The sequence below is a fragment of the Sinocyclocheilus grahami genome, unplaced genomic scaffold (assembly GCF_001515645.1).
Source record: "Sinocyclocheilus grahami isolate Dianchi unplaced genomic scaffold, SAMN03320097.WGS_v1.1 scaffold129.1, whole genome shotgun sequence".
In the NCBI taxonomy this organism is placed as follows: Eukaryota; Metazoa; Chordata; class Actinopteri; order Cypriniformes; family Cyprinidae; genus Sinocyclocheilus; species Sinocyclocheilus grahami.
The window spans coordinates 482,441-498,125 of NW_015505308.1; the positions used below are offsets into that span (position 1 = coordinate 482,441).

A 15,685-nucleotide genomic window follows, 5' to 3' on the forward strand; every position below is an offset into this window, starting at 1 on the left:
TGTTTCTTCAGTAGAACACAAACGAAGATTTTGAACTCAAACCATTGCAGTCTGTCAGTCATATATTGGAAGGGAATAGGAATCACGGCTTTGAGTGTAAAAAAAACATACACAAACAAAACCAAATTAAACCCTGCGGCTCGTGACGATACATTGATGTGTAAAGACACGAAACAAATGGTCTGTGTAAGAAACAGAACAGTATTTATATATATATTTTTTTACCTCTGATGCACTGCAATATCCGAACTGTCCTGAGCGCGTCCTCGACAGCAGGCGCGTGACACGTCTTCTTGCTTTATGGCGGATTGCAGACTTATAAGTGCATTACCGCCACCTATCTCTCAAATGGACCATTGACACTCTATCTACAATTAGGAGTGACAATGGTCCATTTGAGAGATAGGTGGCAGTAATGCACTTATAAGTCTGCGATCTGCCGTAAAGCAAGAAGAAGAAGACGCGTCCGCGCCGGCTGTCGAGGACGCGCTCAGGACAGTTCGGACATTGCGGTGAATCAGAGGTAAAAAACAATATAAATACTGTTCAGTTTCTTGCACAGACCGATCGTTACATGTCTTTACACATCAATATATCGTCACGAGCCGCAGGGTTTAATTTGGTTTTGTTTGTGTATGTTTATTTGACTCTCAAAGCCGTGATTCCCATTCACTTCCATTATATGACTGACAGACTGCAACGGTTTGAGTTCAAAATCTTCGTTTGTGTTCTACTGAAGAAACACAGTCACCTACACATCTTGGATGCCCTGGGGGTAAGCAGATAAACATCACATTTTCATTTTTGGGTGAACTATCCCTTGAAACACTCGAATCCTTTCATTTGCAGGTTGATGCACTGTCAAAGCACATCTATTGTAAAAAAACTAAAGTTTTCCTACATTATTGTTAAAATATTAGTAGAGCGGCTTTGTTTTCAGTGTCATCTAAAGGCAAACGTAGGCGAGTATGTGTAATATGGGCTGGCTGGAGTCGGTATGTACATTCAGCATCTGTACAACAGCACAAAAACAACGTTTGATTTGCTATTTACTATTTAATCAGCGTTTAGTGAGAGCAGTGTGTGCGTGTGTAATTGGTCCCGGTGTTCTGAATGGCTTCATTAGGCCCGTGTTACTCTTTTGAAGCCGTGGACCAACTCAGCGGAGGACTTGAAAGCAGTTTGTGCAGATACAGGAAAAAGCCAGCCGTGCAATTATCACAACACAAAAGACAGTCGTGCATTTCAGACCGGCCGAAATGAGCTCGCTAATGCATGTGTGCGAGATTCAAACGAGCTCGACATGAAAGCCACATCCAGCAGTACGTGAAACCACGGCGTTGGCGGTCTGTTTAACACGGCACCCTGCGTTGGGTTACATTTCTCCAGCAAGCACATCTCTCATTCTCTCTGGCGTTTTACACCTACAGCGGTTCGCAGTGTCCTCCCGTCAGCGGCGAGAAAGACAGATCTGTAATTACTGTCTCGTGCTAAAAATGACATGCAAAGCCTATAAACGGCATGCTTCGAGGAAGACGCTAATGGAGGACTTTGGACTAAAAACACTGGTCAGTATGTCACATGCATGAATGTTTGTTTGTTTATGTGCATGCGAACACAAACTATGCAAACAGCCAGAACTGCCAAAAAAGCTACTGCTACTAATTTAAAGCTGGTTAATGCAACCAAAAAGTACAGTTGAGAGACCATTGGGAATTGCTCTGGAAGGTGAGCATGGCCTTCATCCTCCTGGTCAAAAGCCTCCTCAAAAGTGTGCTGGCAGTGTTTGAACCAACTGCAAAATTGCATTGGATTTATTTATTGGATTCATTGTCATTTACACAGACACTTCTATTGTTCCAAACTTGTATAACTTTCTTCTGTGGAACAAAAAAAAAGGATGTTTTCAAAAATCATGTAGTGTTTTGTCAAAGTCAATGGAATCCAGTGTTGTTTGGACCCCAAAGATAGTCAAAATATCTTCAAAATATAAGTCATACAGGTTGGATGAACTGTTCCCTTTAAGGCTCTCACCAAATTTTCTTGTTATTCAATTTTACTCAGATATGCTTCACATTACAGTACAATAATGTGTTGCAAATGCCGTTTCGTGTTGCCTTCAACATAAAAACTGAGCCAAGCAACAATTTACAGACATTTTAGATGCACACTGACTTCATCATCCTCACAACCACCAACTCAAGGTTGTTTGGACCTCAGCGTTCTTCAAAATGTCTTCATTGTGTCCCACAGAAGAGCAAAAGTCAAACAGGTTTGATTTTTTGGGTGAACTTTGGTGTTTCTGCTTTCCGCCTCACCCTGCTTCCTTCTACTACGTTAATAAATCATCAGCTCATCCATGAACATGATTTCTGCCCGAGTCCTGTCGGATTGCATCGGCTGTGAGGATGAAGACCAGAACTCCCATGATTCCACACTCAGTCACGGCGTCATCAAACTACGCCTTTGTCTATTTGTTTATTTTTAATACGTGCCCTCTAGCGGCGAAAATTACATATTGTGCCTTTAATTTGTATTTACAACACTGTTCCAGAACAGTTCAACCCAAATATTCAGATGTGTGCAGCGCATTTTATGGAGGACTGTTTCCTGATCCTGGGAGAGTAGACTACAATGCCGGCTGTTCTGACTCACAGACTGTATGTTTTCATATTTAAAGAATTTGCCAATGATTATTCAAACGTGAGTTTTGAGCAGTGTAGAGTAGCACTTGTTGTTTGTCATTGCTCTGATCACAAATGCAGACAGGGTTTTATGTTTACGCGGCGCGATGCAACAACGCATAAAAAGACAATATAAGTCATTATGATCCGTAATTATGTCTCCACTGGATGCAACAAATGTCTCGTTTATAATGGGTTTTCATGTTTTTGTCTTGTCGTGCCGGGACAGGGCATCATCACAGTATGGTGAGGGGCGTAACATTTCTGTCACACGCTTGAGGTATTCAGCCAATCACAACGCACTGGATAGCTGGCCAATCACAGCACACCTCGCTTTTCAGACCGATGAGCTTTGTAAAAATCTACGCGTTTCAGAAAGGCGGGGCATAGAGGAGAAACAATAATGTACAGTATGTGGAAAATAATGTGTTTTTTGAACCTTAAACCTTATAAACATTGCATTACACCAAATAATGTTCTTTTTTAGCAACGTCATATGACCCCTTTAACATTTTAGACTGTTATTTGCTCCTCATGTTTTCTAATTTGAAACTCACATTAAACTATGGATCTGCTTCAGAAGACTTGGAATGCAGTGCACAGAACTTTACAGTGCTTTATAATGTTCTTGTGCCTTTCATGGGGCTTAATAATATTAATAACAGAATAGTATACGCACAATATCGGATTTGGATCAGTCTCATCTGACCGATACCTGATCCGGCAGAAAAAGGCAGCATCCCTACTTAATATGGATAAAAAATCTTTCAAGCATCAATTTAATAAAGGCTTTTATTTTTGTATAAACATTCAACAATGCACACATGTAGAGCACAGCAAATATTAAGTATTTTAAAGGGAAGCTCAAATGTGCATGCTTGACACATATATATATATATACAGTGGGTACGGAAAGTATTCAGACCCCCTTAAATTTTTCACTCTTTGTTATATTGCAGCCATTTGCTAAAATCATTTAAGTTAATTTTTTTTCCTCATTAATGTACACACAGCACCCCATATTGACAGAAAAACACAGAATTGTTGACATTTTTGCAGATTTATTAAAAAAGAAAAACTGAAATATCACATGGTCCTAAGTATTCAGACCCTTTGCTCAGTATTTAGTAGAAGCACCCTTTTGATCTAATACAGCCATGAGTCTTTTTGGGAAAGATGCAACAAGTTTTTCAGGGGATCCTCTGCCATTCCTCCTTGCAGATCCTCTCCAGTTCTGTCAGGTTGGATGGTAAACGTTGGTGGACAGCCATTTTTAGGTCTGGCCAGCTCTAGGAAGGGTTCTGGTGGTCCCAAATGTCTTCCATTTAAGGATTATGGAGGCCACTGTGCTCTTGGGAACCTTAAGTGCAGCAGAATTTTTTTTTGTAACCTTGGCCAGATCTGTGCCTTGCCACAATTCTGTCTCTGAGCTCTTCAGGCAGTTCCTTTGACCTTATGATTCTCATTTGCTCTGACATGCACTGTGAGTTGTAAGGTCTTATATAGACAGGTGTGTGGCTTTGCTAATCAAGTCCAATCAGTATAATCAAACACAGCTTGACTCAAATGAAGGTGTAGAACCATCTCCAGGATGATCAGAAGAAATGGACAGCCCCTGAGTTAAATATATGAGTGTCACAGCAAAGGGTCTGAATACTTAGGACCATGTGATATTTCAGTTTTTCTTTTTTAATAAATCTGCAAAAATGTCAACAATTCTGTGTTTTTCTGTCAATATGGGGTGCTGTGTGTACATTAATGAGAAAAAAAATGAACTTAAATGATTTTAGCAAATGGCTGCAATATAACAAAGAGTGAAAAATTTAAGGGGGTCTGAATACTTTCCGTACCCACTGTATATATATGTGTGTGTATGTCAAGCATGCACATTTGAGCTTCCCTTTAAAAAGCTTCCCTTACAGAAAAAGCACATGAACTTCACATGTGCAATCACATGTTAGAATCACATGTGAACCTCACATGTGTTTCACATGTGATTTTGTGTTGTTCATGGTCAAAAAAGGACCGCCATTGGAAATGAATGGGAAATATTCAAAAATATGAAAATACAGAGAATTTTTTGTGAGTACAATCTACAAATCATTCACAATGCAGAAAAAAAGTGCACAGCAATGAAGGGGTGTCACTCTAAATCATCAAGAGTACAAAATACACACACACACACACACACACACACACACACACACACGCACACAAATGAACTGGTGTGGCTGTAACAATATGGCAAAATTGAGCCAGAAGACTCAAATAAGAAGTTGAAATCAGATTGATTAACCTCTGATAAAGCATTCCTGTTAATTTGTTACATTTTTGTTGAATTTTGATGTTATGTGCAATAAAATGTCTTTCTCTGTGTTCAGGTTTGACTTTAGTAAAATTCATGCAAAAACTGGCATTTCAAACCAACATTTCAACCCCCAAAAAATAAACCTTTACAAAAGTTGTCTTTGAGAATGTCTAAATATATATCCAAATCAACAAATTAATAAAAATAAGTATTTATGTCTAAAAACAACTAGAGAATTTATACGCCTTTTATGTAGAGCTCTATAGGAATCTAGTGGCTAAACCGTGGAATCGCATGCAAGTTTTTTTTTTTTACTCCCACCAAATGGCACTAATCTGCCTTAAAAAAATAGGATTTTAAAGGCATTGTTTCCATTTTAACATGCAATATGCCATAATTGAAAAGTAATATAAAAATATTCGTTTTTATTTTTATTATTTTCAATGGGAAAAAATTATCATAATTATTGCATAAATATAAATTAGTACCATGAAATTCTCTCAAAATACATTAAAAAAAAAGAAAAATATTATTGAACCAAAATATATTTCATTGATTTTACTGAAAATAAAAAAAAGTTACATTTCATTTTTACATGAAATCTTACATTTTGAACAACACAAGTGTGACTCCCAAATTAAAATATAATAATTTTTTAAAAAGTGCTAATTAATTAATTAATACCGGTAATTAAGATTCTTAATGTTTTTGAAAGAAGTCTTTTTTGCTCATTTATTTGATGAAAAATCCAGTAAAATCAGTAAAACTGAAATATTATTGCAATTCCAAATAACCGTTTCTATCTATTTTCAGCATCATTACTCCAGTCTTCAGAGTCACATGATACTTCAGAAATCATTCTAATTTATACTATGAGAACGTTTTTTTTTGTAATAATATTTCACAACTTTTACAGGATTTTTGATCAAATAAATGCAGCCTTGAAACACCTTAACTATTCCAAACTTTTAATCACATTATGGTACTAATTGTGCATGTACATACACAATGACTTCATCATCATCAACTCAAGGCTTGTTCTTAAAAGATCATGTTTCATTACTGTAATCGCACAACATGGACACTAACATCCCACGAAGACGCACACAGCCTCAACACACTCGAAACTCGCCGAGATAATCAGCGCTCGGCGACTGATCGAAAGAAAATGACTGACAGCAAAGTTTAGGCTGAAAGACACCGGCTGCCAGCATCAGCATTCAGATCATCCGTGCCCACATAAACGCACACACGTTCTGTATGACCGTGCTATTCTTCCAGCGCATGAATCATCCACACACAACAATGTCAAACACACTCATTTCAAACGGCGCCAGAGGAAACGAGCAGACACGCACGGCACACGACTGACGGCACCCATTCACATCCATTGGTGAGCAAGTGACAATGCTACATTTCTCCAAATCTGATGAAGAAACCAACTCATCTACATCTTGGATGACCTGAGGGTGAGTAAATTATCAGCAAATGTACATTTTTGGGTGAACTATTCTTTTAATGTCAAAACCAATCTCTCTTTAGAGAAATAAGGACAATTTATTCCAAATAAAAAAAATTCAGTGAAACAACTGCCATTTAAAATATGCAGATAAAAAAATGTATCAGAAAACTGCTTAGTAACAACAATAAAAATGGGAATTTTGAACTAAAACACACTAGATTTCTCAATGGCCTGCATATAATCAGAGCAAAAAAGACATTACCCAGAACCCAAAGCAGCACAAAGAAAAAGCTCTTTAAAATTGTATCTGGCTGATCTCTGCAGTGCATCTGAATTCACCTGCAACGATCTCAATAATTAATCTTTTCCACTCAAGTTACCAGTCTCTTCCAACCAATCGTTTAATTAAAACATCTCAAATGGTGACTAACGCATAACCTCCATTACGCTTCCCATAAGTGTGGGAGGGCTGCGATTCTTTTCTCTCCCTCAATCAGGCCAATTTTAACCAAGACTATTTTAACAGAGGATAAAAATGCCTTCACTGTAGAAGTTCTATGTTCTGGACACCTGTTACCAACGCATATCTGGAGATTACGCACGTTTAGATGAAAAACACTCATGCATGCACTGTCTCTGATGTGTTTGCCAAGTCTGTCTCGATTTGGTCTTAATATGTGACACCTGCCTCTCCGATACCTTTCTAACCATTACGCATTGGTTTAGATGCATGCACACTCACATTGCATCAACTTTGAACACATTTAAACGTTTTAGGAGACTCTCTCTACTCTTTACTAACGCGTCTCAGGCACGTTTAGTAGTATGCATGGTAATTTAAACACAAAACGGACTTATCTACACGCGTGCATGAGTTTCGGCGTTGTTTGGATACACTGGAAGCGCGAGTGCGTAAAGGAGCCGCGCGCAACCGTTTGGCGACTCCGAGCTGCGCTCTTACCCGGGCGGCTCTGGAGGAGTACGGGTCCTCGAACAGGTTCCAGATGACTGGCTGCCACTTCCTCCACCTGCAGACGGTACCGTCCGGGGACACCACGTCCTCGATGCCCAGCCGCTTGCCGTACTCGTCGTCCTCGTCGTTGTCCACGTTCATCTCGAACACCTCCAGCGCCTCCTCGGCATCCCGGTGCTGTCGGTAGGTCATCCAGCAGCACGGCTCCACGTCCGTCTCATCGATGCCCCAGAAGGACAGCTCCTCCTCAAACAGCGGCCCGCACACGTCCGCCGGGCAGTGCAGCTTCCCGGTCCGGTAGTAGTTGAGCACGTAGGCGAAGACGCCCGGGTGCCGGTCGAAGAAGTACTCGTTGCTGCGCGCGTTGTACTCGATGAAGCCCGGGACTTGTTGCAGCTGGTCCAGAACCGACTCGAGGTCCGACTCGGAGGCGAGCAGGGCCAGACGCGTTCCCGGCAGGGTCTTCAGCGTGGTCCGGTAGGTTTCGTGCCTCGTGCCCCCGACGTTGAGGATCACCCTCTCGTGATCGTCGAACTTGCCCATCTCTCAGAGTGAGACATGGCGCGAGGGGAGTAACGTTACTCTACGGTGCTGCTGTGGCGAAGCTGGAGTACTCCAATAGTTCACGAACAGCCTCATTGAAGTGAAGGATCGAACCGAGCGCGTGTCGTAGGGGAATGAGCGGCTCGGATGAACACCGGTGACAGGTGAGAGACGAGGCGCGGAAGCAGCAGCTCTTCCTTCTATCGGTCCATCATCACCTGCGGCTCGAGCTACAAGAGCAACAAGCGCTCGCTCTCTCACTCTCTCTCTCTCTCTCTCTCACTCAAGGACACACCCTTTCTCCTCAGTGGCTTTCGGCATCAATATATTCATATAAATATGATGGTTGCTTGGGTTAATTTTAACCACGTTTATTTTCATAGACAGATTTATTGGAATAAGGGATATTTTATTAATAAAAATGAATTCCGTAATAGTTTTTGGGGATTGGTTGGAATAATATCTCTGGAACAATCCCAACAAAATGCAAACGAAACTTGAGTTCTTATTTTAGGCACTAATCTGAGACGTGAAAAAATTATTTAGAGATGTCTGTATAAAGAATGATAGACACGCTGTTCTACTGATATATGTGTGTCTAGAAACCTGTACCAAGTCAATATTCATTCACTCATTCATTCGTTCGTTCAAAGCTTATCAAATGTAACCGTAAATGTCTAAACCGCTCTTCGGTATCTTTGTGGATGAATCTACAACGCCACTGCTAAATAAGTCATATTTTACCCGAATCTGAAAGACAAACTGATCGCGGTAAGACAAAATGAAAAGAAAATCGTGGCAAGAATAACGCCACTGAGCTGTTGATTCAAACAAAAGATTCGAATGAACCGGTTCTTTTAAGTGAATCAAACACATGCAACCAGTACTGTACAGTCACATTCACGAACAAATTACGACTTTGAGCGACTCCTTTTAATGAGTCATTCAAAAAGATTCACAAACTCAGTTCGCTACAGTTTGAATCAGTCTGATGAATCTTTCACCGAATGAACTGCTTTGTAGAAAACGAAGCGTTTGAGAGAGGCGGGGCATAGAGGACCTACAATAATGTACAGTATTTGAAAAATAATGTGTTTTTTGAACATTAAAGCATGTCAACATATTCTGTTACACCAAATACACAAAATAATGATCTTTTAAAAAAAGCATCATATGACCCCTTTAAATCAATCAAAGCGGTCACTTAATTAACGTCAAGCTACGCTCACTGATGATGGAATATTTATGTGAATAAAATACATACCTGGAAAAAAAAAAGTAATTTTAGCTGTACAAAACATCTGGTTTGTAGCGCATGGGGGAGTCGTGGCCTAATGGTTAGAGAGTCGGACTCGTAACCCAAGGTTGCGGGTTCGAGTCTCGTACCGGCAGGGATTGTAGGTGGGGGGAGTGAATGTACAGCGCTCTCTCCCACCTTCAATACCACGACTGAGGTGCCCTTGAGCAAGGCACCGAACCCCCAACTGCTCCGGGTGTGTGTTCACGGTGTGTGTGCACTGCTCTGTGTGTGCACTTAGGATGGGTTAAATGCAGAGCACTAATTCAGAATATGGGTCACCATACTTGGCCACATTTCACGTCACTTTCATATAGTTTTACTGTTTACCATTCTTCTATTTACCGGCTAATGAACCGGAAGTCTCGGAAAATAGCTTACTTTCGGGTTGCTAAATTAGGTGGATAAAAAGAATAGTGTATCTAGTCACAATGTAGAGACTAGATATAATCAAAGTGAGTAATATTGCAAAGTAGAAAAATCCATTTAAAGGTGGATGGTGTTTTCTAAACTGTGCAAAACAGGGTTTGGTTTATCTAGAGCAGAGAGCGAATCACTACCGGACTGAACCTAATGGAGTGATTCATCATGTCTGACTCACATGAGCTCAGTACAGTATCCAGGGGTCTTTCCCATAAAAAACAGAAACCAACCACAGATTCGCTCACAAACGGGTGCTGTAGCCTGGCAGTTAAAGACCCAACAGGTTGTAGGTTCAAATCCCAAAAGAAATAATTCATGAGCATAATGATTCATGTTAAGTTTGTACTTTAAGTCCTATTACTGTTGTTAGCTAAATGACAAAACTATTAATTATTGACTAATTATTGCAATAAATACACATTACCTCTGGATCTGGATCAGAGCTGTTTTTCTATCTTTCACTTTCTGCGAATACATTCACACTGTGTCAAAGCAAAAAAGAGTTATAAACGCAAAAATAGCTGCACATTCAGTCACATTCAGTGATGCAGCTCTAAAGATGAAGAAACACGTTTGCATGTCTAAAGACACATGCGGCGCACATGCGTTCCCACACACCAGCGTCTTAATCCTATTTGCATATAGGAAATTAAAAATAGTAGCAAGACTGGGACTGACATTCATAATTCATGAAGCCACAGAGAGGCTGCTACAGCCACTAAGACAAATCTTAACTATGTTTTATCCCATATTTCTGTGCAACTTCCACATACAACAAGTCACAGACTTCATAGTTTGATGCGTTTTCCTCCGGAGCTAAAATTAACATGTCGTGAGCTGCTTTGGCAACACATGAATGTGGAAGCTTCCTCTGAGAATACAACTGAACTAAACACTTTCCCTATAGTCATGCATTTAGTGCATAGATCTTGGAACTGGGTAGTGAACCTATAATAAACAGAAAATTAGATACATTACATTTGCATTCCATCACTTGCTCACCAGAGGATCCTCTGCAGTGAATGGGTGCCGTCAGAATAAGAGTTTAAACAGCTGATAAAAACATCAAAATAATGCAAACATGTAGCTTTTTTCTCAATACATTAACTGATGGACTGGAGTGGTGTGGATTATTGTGATGTTTTTATCAGCTGTTTGGACTCTCATTCTGACGGCACCCATTCACTGTAGAGGATCCATTGGTGAGCAAGTGATGCAATGCTACATTTCTCCAAATCTGATGAAGAAACAAACTCATCCTAATCTTGGAGTTTCACCCTACAGTCTACAACTGCGAAATGACACCAAAGTGCACTGCTTTTCTTTTCAGACGTCCACAAATAAAGCATATTTTGGTCACTGATGCACCACACGGTTTTGGCGTTCAGGAAGCAGAGCTCACATATCCAAAACTGACCTCGACTCAGCTGTAGGTCAGTCATGTAATTCATCCTCCCACAACTGTCTGTGGTTATTTTAGACTCTGAGCACTGGATCTCAACTGGTGGGTCGCAGGTCTGTTCTGATGAGTTCTGGACAGGAGGAACATAACAAAGATGAAGGCAAATTTTAACCCTCTAGACCAGGGGTAGCGAACGTCAGTCCTGGAGAGCCGCAGCCCTGCAGAGTTCAGCTCCAACCCTAATTAAAACTCACCTGCCTGTAGCTTCCTAGTAACCCTTCAGACCTTGATTAGCTTGTTCAGGTGTGTTTGATTAGGGTTGAAGCAAAACTCTGCAGGGCTGCGGCTCTGACGTTCGCCACCCCTGCTCTAGACTGAAAGATGTTACATTTTGAAATATTACAATATTTACTTCATCGGAATAGTATGAAACTTTTGACTTTTGCAGCACTTTATATAAACACACATAAAAATGTTAACATGATTAGAAAAGTTAAAATGGTCTTTAAAAAAAAAAAAGTCAAACTTGTGATCTTCGTGGTCAAATACGACCATCATAGGAAATGAATGGGAAAAAAATTAAAATAAAAACCGAGTACGGAAAAATTTTAGGGGATACAAAATACAAGTCAGCCGCAATGAAGTCTTTGATAATGTCTAAATATATATTCAAATTCAAAATGTAAAGTAAGTAATTATGTTTGAAATTGAAATATGAAATGCATATACATTCATATGTGTGTATAATTGAAATATTTTAATTTAATTTTAATTTTTATATTTGTATTGTTTCTAATATTTGTATTTAAAAATAAATGGTGTGTAATTTAATGAATAGTGTAGTACCACAATTTCCCCTCAAAATACAAAATATTAAAGAATAAATATTACTGAAACAACATAATACATTCATTTCATTAAAAAAAGAGAAAAAGTTATGCTTTTTGTATTCGTTGTTATTTTTGTATCACTGAAAAACTGTTATAGTCTTGATTAATATTTTGAATCTTTTTTTATACTTTGTTTTCGTTTGAATCGTTAGTCATTTTAGTACTTTTTATTTTAAATAAATATCTATTTTTTATTCTGTTTTTATTTCAGTTTTATTTATTTTAGTACACCAAGCTAAACTAAATTAAAATAATGAAGTAAAAAGTTTTTTTATATTTATTTTACTTCAGTTACCGTCTACTTTATTTCAAGTAACGAAAATGTGACCCTGGACCACAAAACCAGTCATAAGGGTCAATTGATGTATGGTTTGTACAAATAAATAAGCTTTCCATTGATGTATGGTTTGTTAGGATGGGACAATATTTGGCCGAGATACAACTATTTGAAAATCTGGAATCTGAGAGTGCAAAAAAATCTAAATATTGAGAAAATCATCTTTAAAGTTGTCCAAATTAAGTTCTTAGCAATGCATATTACTAATCAAAAATTAAGTTTTGATATATTTACGGTAGGAAATTTACAAAATATCTTCATGGAACACGATCTTTACTTAATGTCCCAATGATTTTTGGCATAAAAGAAAAATCAATCATTTTGACCCATACAATGTATTTTTGGCTATTGCTACAAATATACCCCAGCGACTTAACACTGCTTTTGTGCTCCAGGGTCACAAATGTTCATATGGTTTTCATTTTGGTTCCAGTTCTAGTTTTAATTAACTATAATTGTCTTCGGTCTGTTTTGACCACACAAGTGTGACTCTGACGCCTAAGTGAGGAATACCATGGTAAAGAACAGTGTTTACCTTTGCACAAAAAAAGAACGTTGCTATAGTGTTTGGTCACAAAATTCAGGCTCTTGAAGCAAAACCAACAGAGATCCATTCACCGAGAAGTGAAATAATTCTATCAGCAATCACATCTTAATGAAAAACCGTCTCGCGTCTCATTAAACCCCCTGTCCGCTCTCATATTAATTAAAAGTCTATTCCCAGAAAGAGACAGGCCCAGGTACGAGGGCAAATGTGGTTAGCACATCCCATTAGGTGTAAACGCACTTGATTAAAGCTGAACGTGGCTCTAATTGATGGGAGCAGATTATTCTGGGACGTCCGGCCCCAATGGACTCAGTCTGGAAGGTGAAATCTCACAGCATTTATCTCCAGCTGTCATTAATTCACGAGAAATACACATGTCATGTTCATGCTTCCAGCCAGACTCCAATTAAAAACAATGTTAAACAAGTGAAATATTGCACAGTGCTCAGGGACTGAGAGATCTGGTTCATTACACTGTAGCGTCCTCTGTAGGTCACAGGAGAAATGACACTTTTCAGGACTCTGGGTGACTAGTTTGTGGTCTGTACGTGTTAGTAAATCGTTTAGTTTGCTAGGCTCATTTTTATGCTAATGTTAGTCCTCAAATCTAGTCTGAAATTGGTCTCTCTCTAAAGTGCTCATTTTTATCAACTTGTAAGTATGACTTGTGCACCTTGACTGCCAGATATTGCATAGAAACCAGCCAATGTAGCCAATTATATGTGCAATATAACTTTTGCAATAAGGGGATGCAGAAGGTTAGAAACAGCATTCAGAACCATCTCATTCTCCAGCCTTGCTCTTCTTACCTGACAGTAATGAGAAGATCTCAGCTGCTGTGGTGCATCCATGCAACACCGCTCTGTTTTCTCACACCATCTGCTATAAACTCCACAGAGACTTCTGAAGATCCCAGATGATCAGCAGTTCAGACACAAAGCACACGTTCATTTTTTCGTTTGGATTTATGCACTTTTGCATTCATGCACTGACCTGATTGACTGATTAGATATTTGCATTAACAAGAGACACAGGTGAGTCTAACAACACTGAAGATCTAAACGATACAAAAGTAAGGGCACAAACTGATCAGAGACTAATAATCACAGAAGTGCAATAATAACATGTAAATGTATTTGGAATTTATTTAAGGCTTTCAACAGTTGTTCATAAATATATTCATCTAAACTGCACACCACATACAAAGCAAAAACAATGAACACAGGAAGCATAGAGTCTGATTACATGCCAATCACATCATTCAAAGGACATGCAACAATATTTCTCTAAAAGGACCAGTTGCATGTTTTTAAAATGATGCCCAAAACACAGCAGCAATTGTTGGTTTGAAACAGTCACCAAAAATATTACTGAACGTTTTGATTTAGGAATCGACACTACTATTTTTTCTTTAATTATTCTCAAAATATGATTGGCCAAATAATGAAAACGTATCATAAAAGAGGTAACAAAAATCTGTAACATGAAACATCATATTATATCAGGCTTTGAAAAGCAGATTTATAAAAACATTAAATCTGAAATGTGGCACAGACAGCAGCAACGTGCATGAACATCATCTCACATTTAGTGTTTGGTATTCGATTCAAGCTCAAAAAATGTTTTAAAAACTAAAGCTCAACGCTGTAACGCCTCTCTAAGAACGTCCCGTTTGAGGTCCTCACACCTGGAAAGCTTCAGAGCATGTGATTGTCAAACCAGAATCATGCAGCTGTGTAAAACCTCCTCCGCAGGCAAACATGCAAATGACACACGATCCACAAAACATTCCTGTAGCCTCACCGAAGCCACTTCTGCAGATGATGCATACTGACATACATGTGATTATGACCAGTGTTGGGGAAAGTTACGTTTTAAAGTAATGCATTACAATATTGCGTTACTCCACAAAAAAGTAACCAATTACGTTACTTAGTTACTTTTTATGGAAAGTAATGCGTTACGTTACTTTTTAAATCTGGACAGGGCTTGCTTGTTTGTTTTTCAAATAAAAAAGTTCTATTTTTGGCAAATATAAAAACCGTTTTACACCAAAAGTGAAAGGAATAAGCCTCAGGCTGAAGGGAAAGTAAATGTACAGTAGAACGCAGAAGAAGACATTTCAACACACTTCAGCAATAAAAAAAAAGACATAAATGTTTGTCTAGAGTAATTTGTGCTTATTATTATAGTTAAACGGGATCATCGAAGGTCCGAAGCAAAGACATTGGTTGATAGAATGGGATTAAATACACAAAGGATATTTGTGTTGTTTAACATTTAATTATAGCAGGTTTGCGTCGTAGTCATTGCGTCGAGTTGCATTATTTTTATTCATTTTGAGGAATACTCTCCACATGGGGACAGGAGAGCTGTCAATCAATAAATTGGAAAAAAATTGTAACTTGCGTTACTTATTTGAAAAAGTAACTCAGATATTCTCTTGTAAATTAAAAAGTAATGTGTTACTTTACTAGTTACTTGAAAAAGTAATCTGATTACGTAACTCGCGTTACTTGTAATGCGTTACCCCCAACACTGATTATGACTGACTCAAACTAAAAGAGATACAGAGAACGCTTAAAACTCAGTATGAAATGATATTCACATCTATTTTACTTGCATAAAGTCACATTTTTTACACATTATTATTTGCTATTAGTGCTGTAACCTTCATTACATTAAGCTTCATTAAAGTTCTGTTAATTGTCGTAAAGATTTCAGAAAGGCTGACTAAGGATTTGTGGATATTATTTTCCCCACCCAGCTGGCCTCGATGATGTCTGCGAAAAGGAACATCGTTTCGGAGGCGGAGCGAG

The 15,685-nt window shown here is 38.7% G+C and overlaps 1 protein-coding gene across 1 annotated transcript in view; it reads right to left on the minus strand.

The window, feature by feature from the left end:
- LOC107590518 (potassium voltage-gated channel subfamily C member 2) overlaps positions 1 to 8,185 on the minus strand; it is a 55,878-nt gene extending 47,693 nt beyond the window's left edge. Inside the window, exon 1 of the mRNA XM_016279287.1 lies at positions 7,416 to 8,185. Coding sequence (XP_016134773.1) covers positions 7,416 to 7,970 — 555 coding nt within the window. The 5' untranslated portion in view covers positions 7,971 to 8,185. The remainder of the gene's footprint in view (positions 1 to 7,415) is intronic.
- Between the last annotated feature and the right edge of the window lie 7,500 nt (positions 8,186 to 15,685).